This window comes from Leucopleurus acutus (assembly GCF_964270905.1).
Source record: "Leucopleurus acutus genome assembly, chromosome: 3".
In the NCBI taxonomy this organism is placed as follows: domain Eukaryota; kingdom Metazoa; phylum Chordata; class Mammalia; order Artiodactyla; family Delphinidae; genus Leucopleurus; species Leucopleurus acutus.
Genome location: NC_139145.1, coordinates 11,764,673 through 11,779,520, shown reverse-complemented (window position 1 = coordinate 11,779,520; position 14,848 = coordinate 11,764,673). Strand labels below are relative to the sequence as shown.

The window sequence follows — 14,848 nt, the reverse complement described above, 5'->3', positions numbered from 1 at the left end:
TACCCTCCAGATGTCCTTGTCTCCAGGTGACCTCTCTGGGGAGCAATTTGGAATTATCTATCAGTGAGGAAAGACCTGCTGTTCCAGGCATCGGATACTCTCCAGAGCAACTGCAGTCAGTGGGGCACAGATTTGGCATAGCGTGGGTATAGCAAGGTCAAGGCAACCAGAGAAAGAAATCCTGCAGCCGCTGCAGGAGATGCAAGAACTCACCTCTAGGGACTTCCCTGGTGGTCCAGTGGTTAGGACTCCACACTTTCACTGCCGTGGGCCTGGGTTCGGTTCCTGGTCGGGGAACTAAGATCCCACAAGCCGCGCAGCATGGCCGAAAAAAAAAAAAAAAAAAAAGAGCTCACCTCTAGTGAATTCGGCACGGCCAGATGCAAAAACTGCTTCGCCTGGGACCTGCCCATAGAACTCTGTAACATCCGCCAGTGGTACCATGTCCAAATTGTGGTAGCATGTCTCAAAGTGGTAGCATGAGATCTGAGAATAATATGAAACAGCCTGACTGATAATCATTATTTGGGGTATTAATTTCACCATGAAGAATGCTCAGTTTTTGATATTGAGCTGAAACCTTCATCCCTGAACGTCTCTGCTCACCCCTGGACGCCAGAGCTGCCAGGATCATCATTCCTCCGGGAAAGTTGGTTCTGGGTCTGCTGTGTGCTGGGTTGTGGGCCATCTGGGGGAAGGAGGCCCAGTCATGGGCTCTGCCACATTGAGAATCTGAGGAAAGCGTCTGTGTTTCCCCAGAAAAGTACGCATGTGGTGATCCAGCATAGCCCTTTTTTCCCAGATATATATTTATATATACATATATATGTATGTACTTATGTATACATATTCTTTTTCAGATTTTTTCCATTATAGGTTATTACAAGATAGTGAATATAGTTCCCTGTGCTGTACAGTAGGTCCTTGTTGGTTATCTATTTTGTATATAGTAGTGTGGATCTGTTAATCCCAAACTTCTAATTTATCCCTCCCCGCCCTTTCCCCTTTGATAACCGTCAGTTTGTTTTCTGGGTCTGTGAGTCTGTCTCTGTTTTGTAAATAAGTACATCTGTATCATTTTTTTTTAGATTCCACATATAAGTGAGATCATATGGTATTTGTCTTTCTCTGCTTGACTGACTTCACTTGGTATGGTAATCTCTAGGTCTATCCATGTTGCTGCCAATGGCATTATTTCACTCTTTTTTTAAAAAAATTATTTATTTTTGGTTGTGTTGGGTCTTTGTTGCTGCGTGCAGGCTTTCTCTAGTTGCAGCGAGCGAGGGCTACTCTTCGTTGCAGTGTGCGGGCTTCTCATTGCAGTGTCTTCTCTTGTTGCGGAGCACAGGCTATAGGCACGTGGGCTTCAGTAGTTGTGGCACGTGAGCTCAGTAGTTGTGGCTTGTGGGCTCAGTAGTTGTGGCTCGTGGGCTCAGTAGTTGTGGCTTGCAGGCTCTAGAGCGCAGGCTCAGTAGTTGTGGTGCACAGGCTTAGTTGCTCCGCGGCATGTGGGATCTTCCCGGACCACGGCTCGAACCCATGTCCCCTGCATTGGCAGGCAGATTCTTAACCACTGTGCCACCAGGGAAGTCCCTATTTCACTCTCTTTTGTGGCTGAGTAATATTCCATTTATATATATATCACATCTTCTTTATCCATTCATCTGTTGATGGACATTTAGGTTGCTTCCATGTCTTGGCTATTGTAAATAGTGCTGCTATGAAATTTGGGGTCATCATAGCCCATTTTTGTTTATAATTCATGATGTTCTTAAACCCCTTCATTCCTGAGATGGTTAGAGGCTCCCTAAGGAGTTGGGTCCATCTGTAAATATATGTTGAGACCCTGCTATCTACCATGCACCAAGTCTATAAATAATTCTTAACAGGTGTAACAAAGGGAGAGCGTAATAACAAACAACAAAAATAATAGTAGTAATGGTAGTCAACATTATTCGAGTCCCTACAGTATGCCAAACATTGCTTGGAACTCTTTAGCGTGAATTAGTTCCTTCATTTGTTATAACTACCTTGTGAAGTAAGTACTTTATTATCCCCATTTTACAGATGAGGAAACTGAGGCACAGAGAGGTTAAGTGACTTGCCCAAGTCACTGCCCTTCCCCCCACAGGCAGGGTGCATATCCAGGAGACTAGCCTCAGAGGCCATGGTATCATGCTGCTGCCCACGGAGATGCTGAGAGAGTGGGTGGGGGAGGGGCTGAGGGAGGAGCTTTGGGATAGGCCAGCGCATGTGCCTTCCCGCTCCGCACAGTGAGTCAGGAACCCCGCCTGTCTTCTGAGGATAGGTCACTCTGTCCCCAGGGATCTAGTTATCCCTGCAGCCCTGACCTAATGCCACATTTCCTCTGCTCTTGCTCCCAGGAGCTGGAGAAGCTGGGGCTCGGTGACAGCGTGGACCTGCATGTGTATGAGATTCCAGTGGAGTACAAGACAGTCCAGAGGCTCATCCCCGCTCTGTGGGAGAAGCACAGTCCACAGGTAAATGGGGCAAAGATGAGTGGGGGAAAGGTAGGTGCTTCCCCATCAGGACCTGCAGGTGGGGGCCCCACACATGGATGGCTTGTGTGACTTTGTTCCTGCTCTGATGACATGGCTGACGCCCCAGCCTTATTTCCTAAAGTGCCGCACTTTCCTGGGTTACCCTTAGAGGTGAGGGAGGAAAGCAAACATCTGGAACTTCACAGAGCCTGGTTCTGTCCCACTTGAGTTCTGTATCAGTCATGACCTGTTTGGTGACAGTCAAATCACACCTCAACTCAGCTTGAGCCCAAATGTTGGTATGCTTTAGGTATAGCTTGATTCAGGTGGTCACCCAATGTCGTCAGCCTCCTCTCTTGACCACGTAGCTTTGCTTTGCTTTCCACTTTGCTTTTGCTGTGGCAAAGATAGGTGGTTGCCGGCTGATATCCTCCCGACTCAGCCGCTCAGCAGAAACAGAACACCCCTCCTCCAAATAATTCCCCAAAGTCTATGGCTGATTCTCATTGGCTGGCTCGGGTCACAGGCCAGTCCCTGAGCCAATCACTATGGTTGGGGAAGAAGGAATGCTCTGATTTGTGAAGCCTGAGTCCCACATGCCCACTCCCGTGGCCAGAGGGTGGTGTCACCTCTCTCCAAACCTCCTAGAATGAGAAGAAGTGGAGGGTGGTCCACAAAGGGAAAATAGCTGTGGGAGGGAGCTGTGGTTTTAACCCGATGTGACGGAATGGAGGCCAGACAGGCAGGAACCACACCCTCCCACAGAGGTAGTTTTGGCCCAGCCAAGACCTTGGGCAGGAGCCATCTGGGAACTTACCTGGGCTGGTATCTCTGACAAGTGCAGTCCCAGTCCCCTTTGTGCGGGCCTCACTCAGCTTCCGACCCTAGCCTGCTGTTTCAGATTCTCCAGGGCTGGCTGGAGTCATCTTCCTTTCTAAGAAGCCCTCTCATTGCACCTCAAGTAGAATTTGTCCCATGAGGGGTGGGTGGGTGGGATAAAGTGGGAGGTTGGGGTTAACATACACACACTACTATATATAAAATAAATAACTAATAAGGACCTACTGTATAGCATAGGGAACTCTACTCAATACTCTGTAATGGCCTATATGGGAAAGTAATCTAAAAATGAGTGGATATATGTATAACTGATTCACTTTGCTGTACACCTGAAACACAACATTGTAAATCAACTATACTCCAATAAAAAACTTTTTTTTTTGAATGTGGCTACTTTCTTATTTTTATTATTGTAATTAATGAAGTTCTGTGTCCTAAGGTACACATTACACTTTGTATCCATGGACCCTTCTTGATACATAAAAGTATCATCAAGTATGTAAAAAACAAAAAGGTCAGGCAATAAAGCAAAAATAGGACAGTAAAAACAATATGATATTCACTTTTGTTTCCTTTAAAACAGAAGTGTTCTTAACAATTGCTTGCTGTTGGCTCACAGAACTAGAGAATGTATATTAGAACATCTGTACTCAGAACAATGATCTTCCTTGGCTGTTACTGTGATAAGAAGCAATAAGCCATATAATTTACAAGAAGAAAGCTAATGAATCCTTCAGAAAACACAACCTGGCCGTTTATCTTCAGTGCAAAATAATAAGGTGGCAGGAGTGTATAGAGAAACAAGTCTTGGAGAACATCCTGTAAGGGAATCCAGCTGTGCTTGTATGGTCACAAGCTTGTTATAGAAATCAAACAATTCCTTGTGACTGAATTCCACAAGAACTTCCTTCAGGCTCTTCGACTCTTCACTGCTCACTCCTAGCTGTAACACAGCTTGAGGAGATTCTAGTTTTGCTTGGGCAGAGTGAGCCATCTATCTGAAGGTTAAGCTGCCATCCGACCGTCTCCAGCTCGTGGGGTGCGAGAATCCTCTGCCTGAATTTTTCAATTGCTTCTTGACCCATAGACGACCAAGCATTGACAAATGCTTCTGCTTTGTCTTGTCTAAGATGAATGTTCTCTAACTGCTGCTGCAAAGCAGCTGGCTTCACGTTGTGATATACGGCCTGTTCTAAAATGAATGATATTGTTGCAAGAACTAGGTGAAGATCTTGTCTCTCTAGAGAAAATGCAGCTTGGAGTCTTTCTTCCTCTTCTTCACTGAAACTATTCTCAGCCTTCAGGTGAAGTTTTTGAAGAATTGGGGTGAGCAATTGTGGAAGTCTTCCTATATCTATTTCATTTATCAGCGACACAGCTTTTTTCATGCTGGGGCTGTCCTGCAGAGTCAGTGCCGTGGATGCCGCCATCCTTGAAGCTCCCTCAAAACTCTTTTTTAAAAATTAGAATTGGGGGGCTTCCCTGATGGCGCAGTGGTTGAGAATCTGCCTGCCAATGCAGGCGACACGGGTTCGAGCCCTGGTCTGGGAAGATCCCACATGCCTCGGAGCAACTGGACCCGTGAGCCACAACTACTGAGCCTGCGCGTCTGGAGCCTGTGCTCCGCAACGGGAGAGGCCGCGACAGTGAGAAGCCCGCGCACCGCGATGAAGAGTGGCCCCCGCTCGCCGCAACTAGAGAAAGCCCTCGCACAGAAACGAAGACCCAACACAGCCAAAAATAAATAAATAAATTAATTTTTTAAAAGAATTAGAATTTGTCCCTTTTTACAGAGGGGGACCTGGAGGCTCAGTGAGATGTGACTGAAGGTTCTGTGAATGAGCTTTTTCCTCTACTGTCTATATAGTCCTGCCTTATTCTAGCTAAAAAGAAAACCTAAGGCATGAACATGTCTTAAAAATGTCTCACTATATAGAAAGGAATAAAGAAGAAGGATTTTGGGTCCAGGCTGCTACTGATGAGCTGTGAGGTCTCAGGGAAGCTCCTTGGGCTCCCCGTGCCTCAGTTTCCTCCTGTGACAGGTGGAAATAATAATAGTCAGGAATCAACCAAGCACAGATCAAAAATATTTGAAAAAAAATTCCAGAGAATTCCCTGGTGGTCCAGTGGTTAGAACCCCATGCTTCCACTGCTGGGGGCCCGGGTTTAATCCCTGGTTGGGGAACTAACATCCAGTAAGCCGTGCAGTGCAGAATAAATAAATAAATAAATAAATAAATTCAGAAAGTTCCAAAAAGCAAAACTTGAATTTGCCTTGAGCTGACAGCTACTTATTTATATAACATTTGCATCCTATTAGGTATCGTAAGCAATCTAGAGATGATTTGAGGTATACAGGAAGATGTGCAGTAGGTTATATGAAACTACTATGCCATTTTAGATGAGAGACTTGAACATCCCCAGATGTTGTTATCTGAAGGGGGGGGGGAACCTGGAACCAATCTCCTGTGGATACTGAAGCGAGGGGTGACTGAAGTACTAAAATTCTACCACCCAGTTCCAGCGCGTGGGTGGGGTTATCCCCACACCAAGCAATTCTTGGAGAGCGGCTGTGGGTCCTACAATTCAACTCAATTCTGACACTACCTACCCAGAGATAGACTCGCATTCCACAGGGTAAGGGCTCCATCCTACAGCACTGCCCTCCACTTCAGATGCCAATCTTTTTTTTTTTTGAAGTATAGTTGATTTACAATGTTGTGTTAATTTCTGCTGTACAGCAAAGTGATTCAGTTATACATATATATACATTCTTTTTTTAATATTCTTTTCCATTATGGTTATCACAGGATATTGAATATAGTTCCCTGTGCTCTACAGTAGGACCTTATTGTTTATCCATTCTATATAAAATAGTTTGCATATGCCAATCTTAAGTCTACAACTTAACAACTACTTAACAACTTAACAACTTAACTTAAGTCTACAACTTAACAACTACAACTACTACAACAACTTAAGTCTTAAGTTGTTACCTGTGCTTCTGTCCAACTGGCTATAAATCAGGGGTTCCCATGACCCCTTCCTTGGGTTCCATTAATTTGCTAGAGCAGCTCACAGAACTCAGGAACCCCATTTACTCACTGGATTACTGGTTTACTATAAAAGCATATAACTCAGGAACAGCCAGCCAGATGAAAGAGATGCATAGGACAATGTATGCTTTGTCCTATGCCCTCCCAAGCATATGCTGCTTCGCCCTCCCGAGCGCCCTACTCTCCCCAGCTGAACTCCATCTCCAGGCCCTCTCCCTTCCTCTGAGGTAGGGGGGTGGGGCTGAAAGTTCCAACCCTCTAATCATGTGGTTGGTTCCCCTGGCAACCAGCCCCCATTCTAAGGTGCTTTCCAAAAGTTACCTCATTAACAAAACAGGGGAATTCCCTGGAAGTCCAGTGGTTAGGACTCCACGCTTCCATTGCAGAGGGCACGGGTTTGATTCCTGGTCAGGGAACTAAGATCCCACATGCCATGCAGCAGAAAAAAAAATTAACCAAACAGGACATCTTTATTGCTCTCATCACTTAGGGAACTCTAACGGTTTTAGGAGCTCTGTGCCAGGAAGAGTGAACTAAGAACAAATATATATTTCTTTTTTTATTTTTAATATTTATTTATTTATTTTGGCTGCACTGGGTCTTAGTTGCGGCATGCGGGCTTTTAGCTATGGCATGAGAACTTTTAGTTGCAGCATGCATGTGGGATCTAGTTCCCCAACCAGGGATCGAACCCCAGGCCCCTGCATTGGGAGCATGGGGTCTCACCCCCTGCACCACCAGGGAAGTTCCAACACATGTACGTCTCTTACTATAGATCTCGCTATCACAAGCACTAGCATCATGAGTTTGTGGTGGGGATGAGAGAGATGAGGCCAGTAGGGCAATAAGCAATTCTCAGCCCACCCCAGGGTTTCTCAGCTACACTGGAGCCAGAGCCTGCTCTGTGATGGGCTGTGCTGTGCACTGTAGGGTGCTGAGCAGAATCCCTGACCACCACCCGTGAGATGCCAGGAGCACCGTGTCTCCAGTTTGATACCCCATAACGTTTCCAGATGTTGCCAAACATCCTCTGGAGGCAGGCTCACCCCTGGTTGAGAACTCCTGGTCTGTAGTAAGCTCTTTTTTAAAAAAAATATTTATTTATTTAGGCTGCGCCAGGTCTTAGTTGGGCACACGGCATCTTCGTTGCGGCATGTGGACTCTTAGTTGTGGCACGCGGACTTCTTAGTTGTGGCACACGGACTTCTTAGTTGCGGCATGCATGCAGGATATAGTTCCCCAACCAGGGATAAAACCCCAAGCCCCTTGAATTGGGAGCGTGGAGTCTTACCCACTGGACCACCAAGAAAGTCCCTATAGTAAGCTCTTAATAGTGGTTAACTGGTACCATGGCTATTGTCATCACTCACATCTTCTTCACACACATGCATCTTCATATACATTTGTGCTCACCCGCAAGTACTGTTTAAGCATCGTACTGCATGGATTAGCATCCTGTGGCTGACATAACAATTGACTGCCAACTAGGTGTCTTAAAACTACAGAAATTTATAAGCACACAGTTCTGGAGGCCAGAAGTCCAAAATCAAGGCATGAGCAGGGCTGTGGCTCCCTCCAAAGGCTCTAGGGGAGGATCCTTCCTTGTCTCTTCCAGCTTCTGGTGGCCCCAGGCATTCCTTGGCTTGTGGCCTCATCACTCTATCCTCTGCCACTGTCTCCACATGACCTTCTCCTTTCCTCTCTCTCTGTCCCTGCTCTGTGTGTCTCTTTTAAGGGCATTTGTCAATGGATTTTGAGCCCATCCAGGTAATCCAGGAGGACCTCATCTCAAGATCCTTTACTTAATTACATCTGCAAAGACCCTTTCCCAAATAAGGTCCCAGTCACAGTTTCCAGGTATTAGGACAGGGACATACCTTTCCTTTTCTTTTTTTTGGTGGTGGTGGTGGAGTCACCATTCAACCCTCTATACTACAGCTACTTTTTTTTTTTTTTTTACTTTTTAGCCGCACCGCGCGGCATGTGAGATCTCCGTGCTCTGCAGTCGAGTCTTAACACGCAGGGTCTTAACCGCTGGACCACCAGGGAATTCCCTACATTCTTTTTTCATGCCCAGTCTCTGAAACTGGTGTGTGTGCTGCACTGGCATCTCAATCTGTATCAGCCATGTGTTGGCAATCTGTATATCTTCTTTGGGGAAATGTCTATTTAGGTCTTCCACCCATTTTTGGATTGGGTTGTTTGTTTTTTTGATATTGAGCTGCTTGTATATTTTGGAGATTAATCCTTTGTCAGTTGCTTCATTTGCAAATATTTTCTCCTATTCTGAGGGTTATATTTTCGTCTTGGTTATGGTTTCCTTTGCTGTGCAAAAGCTTTTAATTTTCATTAGGTCCCATTTGTTTATTTTTGTTTTTATTTCCATTCCTCTAGGAGAATCTTGCTGTGATTTATGTCATAGAGTGGTCTGCCTATGTTGTCCTCTAAGGGTTTTATAGTGTGTGGCCTTACATTTATGTCTTTAATTCATTTTGTGTGTTCTTTTTAAATTAATTATTTATATTTATTTTTGGCTGTGTTGGGTCTTCGTTTCTGTGCGAGGGCTTTCTCTAGTTGCGACAAGCCGGGGCCACTCTTCATCGCGGTGCACGGGCCTCTCACTATCGCGGCCTCTCTTGTTGCGGAGCACAGGCTCCAGATGCGCAGGCTCAGTAGTTGTGGCTCACGGGTCTAGTTGCTCCGCGGCATGTGGGATCTTCCCAGACCAGGGCTCAAACCCGTGCCCCCTCCATTGGCAGGCAGATTCTCAACCTCTGCGCCACCAGGGAAGCCCATTTTGTGTTTATTTTTGGACATGGAAGCAACCTAAGTGTCCATTGACAGATGAATGGATAAGGAAGATGTGGCACATATGTACAATGGAATATTACCCAGCCATAAAAAGAAATGAAATTGAGTTATTTGTAGTGAGGTGGATGAACTTAAAGTCTGTCATACAGCGTGAAGTATGTCAGAAAGAGAAAAACAAATACCGTATGCTAACACGTATATATGAAATCTAAAAAACAAAAAATGGTTCTGATGAACCTAGGGGCAGGACAGGAATAAAGACGCAGACACAGAGAATGGACTTGAGGACATGGAAAGGAGGAAGGATAAGCTGGGACGAAGTGAGAGAGTAGCATTGACATATATATACTAGTGGGAAACAGCTGTATAGCACAGGGAGATCAGCTCGATGCTTTGTGATGACCTAGAGGGGTGGGCTAGGGAGGGTGGGAAGGAGGCGCAAGAGGGAGGGGATATGGGGATGTGTGTATGCATACAGCTGATTCACTTTGTTATACAGCAGAAACTAATACAACATTGTAAAGCAATTATACTCCAATAAAGATGTGAAAAAAAAAGTCACTGTGAGATATATCACCATAGGGAAATAACCAATAATCAAATAAAGAAAATGCGTAGAAAAAAAGTTTGTATCAGCCACATTTCAAATGGTCAATAGCCACATGTGTCCTGTGACTGCCATATGGCACAGTGTGCTCATCAGTCTTTATTTTAAATGTTCACATATTTTCTTACAGTGCCCTTTCTGTATATAAACATACACACAAATAATTAATATTTGAAGTTAAACTGTATTCAGTTTGGTATCCTGCCTCTTATAAATATGTTATCATGAGCATTTAATCACGCAGGTCATGAAAAATTCTCCCTTAACATTATTTTAACAGCTGGGTAATATTTAGTAATTAATACAACCATTCTCCTATTATTGGGCATGCTGGTCATTTCTATGTTTCGGGGTTTTTTTCCTCACTTTTATAAATAACACCGAAGTGACCATCGGCAAATTATTATCTCTTTGATTGTTTTTAGGTTAGATTCCTGGAAATTATACCTTGCCTTTTGTGTTTGGCGATATGTCTTGAAGATTATTTCACACAGAATTGCCTTGGGCATGTTAACAGCTACAAAGTAGCTCATACTTTACTTATCCAACCCCCCCCCCGCCCCCACCTCACCATGGATGTCTAATTAGGTTGTTTCCAATATTTGATTGTAATGACAAAGCTGCAATGAACATCTTTGCATATTTCACATTCTTGCATGTTTCACTTGGCACACCTTTCTGTAAGAGTGACTGTAGGGTCTATTCCAGCAGCAAGATATCAGAAAGCACGTAACCCCCAGCAGAGCTCTGTGAGGATGCTGCCCTCTCCTTGGCCTGGGGGGACTCCCAGTCCCATGACCAGACCCTATTAAGCCTTGCCCATCTGTCTGCAGCTGGTGGTGCATGTGGGGGTGTCAGGCATGGCGACCACAGTCACGCTGGAGAAGTGCGGGCACAACAAGGGCTACAAGGGGCTGGACAACTGCCGATTCTGCCCTGGCTCCCAGTGCTGTGTGGAGGATGGGCCTGAAAGCATTGACTCCATCATTGACATGGACGCTGTATGTGAGAGGGTTACTACACTGGGCCTGGATGTGTCAGTGACCATCTCACAAGATGCCGGCAGGTAAGGCACCATGGGGCCCTATGGTGTAGGTGTGAGTAGGGGTTTCCCTCCTACATCAGCCCAGGCTGGGTGTTGAACAAGCCAAGTGTGTTTGACTTTAGCCTCTTTGGGCCAAGTGCTCATTTTTTCTTTTTCACTTTTTTTTTTTTTCGGTACGCGGGCCTCTCACTGTCGTGGCCTCTCCCGTTGCGGAGCACAGGCTCCGGATGCGCAGGCTCAGTGGCCATGGCTCACGGGCCTAGCCGTTCCGCGGCATGTGGGATCTTCCCAGATTGGGGCACGAACCTGTGTCCTCTGCATCGGCAGGCGGACTCTCAAGCACTGCGCCACCAGGGAAGCCCTCTTTTTCACTTCTGAAAACATAATTGATTTACCACCTGATTAAAGCATGGGATAATTTTTTTTACGCATGGGCTATTTTAACAGTATTATACATGATATTTTTACATAGAATTTCACAGTATATAAACCTCACCATCCATGAGGCACAGAGTTAAGTATATATGTGTATGTGTGTGTATATATATATAAACCAGGTTCCACGGATTCTGCTTCTGGAACTCATTGTGTGTGGATTGTGGACGCCGGCATCTCCCACCTGCACGTTGCTCCGGCCGTCTCCCTGCTGTTCCTCCGGCCACCTCTACCCCAACCCCGACAGTCCTTCTCTCCTAAGCAGTCAGTTTCTCTATTAGTCTCCTGTGGCTGCTATATATAACAAATTACCATGTTGGTGGCTTAGGGCAACAAACATTTATTCTCTCCCAGGTCTGGAGACTAAAAGTCCAAAGTCAAGGTGTCCGCAGGGTTGGCTCCTTCTGGAGGTGCTGAGGGGAACCTGTTCCATGCCTCTCTGGCTTATGGGGGCTGCTGACGACGCTGAGTGTTCCGCGCCTTGAGATGCTTTACCCCAATCTCCGCCTCCACCTCCACACGGCCTTCTTCCCTGTGTGTGTCTTCACATGGCCTTCTTTTCTTTTATTTTTTTAAAGATTTTTTTGATGTGGACCATTTTTAAAGTCTTTATTGAATTTGTTACAATATCGCTTCTGTTTTTTTAAAATATATACATTTATTTATTTATTTTTGGCTGCGTTGGTTCTTCGTTGCTGCGCACAGGCTTTCTCTAGTTGCAGCGAGCGGGGGCTACTCTTCGTTGCGGTGCGCGGGCTTCTCATTGCAGTGGCTTCTCTTGCTGCGGAGCTTGGGCTCTAGGAGCGCGGGCATCAGTAGTTGTGGCGTGTGGGCTCAGTAGCTGTGGCTCGCAGGCTCTAGAGCGCAGGCTTAGTAGTTGTGGCACACGGGCTTAGTTGCTCTGCGGCATGTGGGATCTTCCTGGGCCAGGGATCAAACCTGTTTTTCCCTGCATTGGCAGGCGGATTCTTAACCACTGCGCCACCAGGGAAGTCCCTGCTTCTGTTTTATGTTTCAGTTTTTTGGCTACGAGGCACATGGGATCTTAGCTCCTCGACCTGGGATCGAACCCACACCCCCGGCATTGGAAGGCGAAGTCTTAACCACGGTACAGCCAGGGAAGTCCCCATGTGGCCTTCTTACAAGGACACCAATCATTGGATTAGGACCTACCCTAAACCACTATGACCTCATCTTAACTAATTACATCTGCAAAAACCCTATCTCCAAATCAGGTCACATTTTGAGGTTCTAGATGAACACAGATTTGGGACAGAAACTAACTATCCAGCCTATTAGAGGGTCTATTAATTTAAGTCCGATGATGTCCCTAACTTGCTTAATTCTTCCTACAGCTTCCACTGCACCTCGAATGAAAGCCCAACTCTCCACCACGCACAGGTTCTGTGTGGTCTGACCCCTGCCCACCTCTCCACCCTCCTCTGCCTTCACTCTTGCCTCACCACTGCCTTCCAGACCCACAAACCAGCCTCCTCCTGTTCCGCAAACACACCAAGCTCACTCTAGCATCAGGGCCTTTGCACATGCTAAGACCTCTGCCCAGAGCTCACCTCCCTCTGATAATACCTCTTTCAGGTCTTAACTCCAAAATGTTGCCCCCTTGGAAAGGACTCCCCAGCCTCCCAGACCTCTCTGTTCTATGCCCTCTCAACACCAGATACCTTGATTTCTCAACACTTTGTACACCTCTCCAGTCCAAAGGCGGCAGGTGGCAAATTCAGTTGACAGAATGAAGTGGCTGAATTTACCATCAGTCTTTTTTTTTAAATTATTATTATTTTTTAAAGATTTATTTATTATTTCTTTATTTAATTTATTTTTGGCTGCGTCAGGTCTTAATTGCAGCATGCGAGATCTTCCCTGTGGCATGTGGGATCTTTCGTTGCCACACGCGGGCTCTTCTCATTGTGATGCATGGACTTCTCTCTAGCTGTGGCGTGCGGGTTTTTTCTCTTCTCTAGTCGTGGCTCCAGGGCACGTGGGCTCTGTAGTTTGTGGCACTTGGGCTCTTTAGTTGAGGCTTCTGAGCTCAGTGGTTGTGGCGTGCAGGCCCAGTTGCCCCGTGGCATGTGGGATTCCAGTTCCCTGACCAGGGATTGAACCCGTGTCCCCCTCATTGTAAGGCAGACTCATTACCACTGGACCACCAGGGAAGTCCCTTAATTTATTTTTTTATTAAAGTATAGTTGATGTACAATAGTATACGTTACAGATGTACAATACAGTGATTCACAGTTTTTAAAAGTTACACTCCTGGGCTTCCCTGGTGGCGCAGTGGTTAAGAATCCGCCTGCCAATGCAGGGGACACAGGTTCGAGCCCTGGTCCGGGAAGATCCCACATGCCGTGGAGCAACTAAGCCCGTGTACAACAACTACCTAGCCTGTGCTCTAGAGCCTGCGAGCCACAACTACTGAGCCCATGTGCCACAACTACTGAAGCCCGCATGCCTAGAGCCCATGCTCCGCAACAAGAGAAGCCACCACAATGAGAAGCCCGCTCAAGGAAGAGTAGCCCCCACTTGCCGCAGCTAGAGAAAGCCTGCACACAGCAACGAAGACCCAAGCAGCCAAAAAGAAATAAATAAATTTATTTTTAAAAAGTTATACTCCATTTATAGTTATTATAAAATATTGGCTATATTCCCTGTATTGTACAATATATCCTTGTAGCTTATTTTATACCGAATAGTTTGTACCTCTTAATCCCCTTCTCCTATATTGCCCCTTCCCCCTCCCACCAGTCATTTTTTTTTTAAATTAATTTATTTTTGGCTGCATTGGGTCTTCATTTCTGCACGCGGGCTTTCTCCAGTTGCAGCGATCGAGGACTACTCTTCGCTGCAGTGCGCAGGCTTCTCATTGTGGTGGCTTCTCTTGTTGCGGAGCACGGGCTGCAGGCGCACGGGCTTCAGTATTTGTGGCACGCGGGCTGTCTTTTTTTTCAACTAATATTTTTTGTTTTTGGCTGCGCCACACAGCTTGCAGGATCTCAGTTCTCTGACCAGGGATTGAACCCGGGCCCTGTCGGCGTAAGCCCGGAACCCTAACCACTAGGCCACTAGGGAACTCCCTTAAATTAATTTTAAGTTACTCAGATAATTCTAGAGTATATTCTCATACTTTCCTGTTGTGAAAGATTCTCTTGCCCTTTCTCCTCCCCCCCCGCCCCTCCCCGCCCCAGGGATCCCTCAGTTAAATCAGAGACTTAAATTATGACCCTTCCTACTCACCCACACATATGTTTCCATACATATGTAGGACATCTGGCGTACTACTTTCGAATTTTGTCCTGTTTCACTTCGCTTTCACGTGGATGGGGTTACGTGGTGTGCATTTTCATGAGAGTTCCCTTCCTTGGTTTCACTTGTGGGCATGTGACATGGGTCTTAGCGAGTTCTGTCTTCCTGTGGCTCCACTGCCTGCCTTGTAAACGGCTGCATAGTATTCCACTGTGCAGATGAACCAGAGTTCATTAAGCCACTCCTCTGTCAGGGGACACTTAGGTGGTGTTTTAGTCTGCTATAACCAAAA

General features: G+C 46.0%; 2 protein-coding genes across 5 annotated transcripts in view; one reads left to right on the top strand and one right to left on the bottom strand.

Annotated features, from left to right (window-relative positions):
* Positions 1 to 14,848, top strand: part of PGPEP1 (pyroglutamyl-peptidase I) — a 41,742-nt gene that overhangs the window by 12,744 nt on the left and 14,150 nt on the right. For 3 of the 4 annotated variants that reach the window (XM_082837324.1, XM_082837323.1, XM_082837322.1), the window contains exons 3-4: positions 2,385 to 2,501; positions 10,649 to 10,881. In XM_082837324.1, coding sequence (XP_082693450.1) covers positions 2,385 to 2,501; positions 10,649 to 10,881 — 350 coding nt within the window. The remainder of the gene's footprint in view (positions 1 to 2,384; positions 2,502 to 10,648; positions 10,882 to 14,848) is intronic. The other variant, XM_082837325.1, reaches the window with a different exon arrangement.
* On the bottom strand, positions 3,612 to 5,088 carry LOC309959543 (COMM domain-containing protein 10-like). The gene is given in 2 exon segments (XM_082835883.1): positions 3,612 to 4,335; positions 4,340 to 5,088. Coding segments are annotated over 2 exon segments (693 nt in total). The 5' UTR covers positions 4,772 to 5,088; the 3' UTR covers positions 3,612 to 4,074.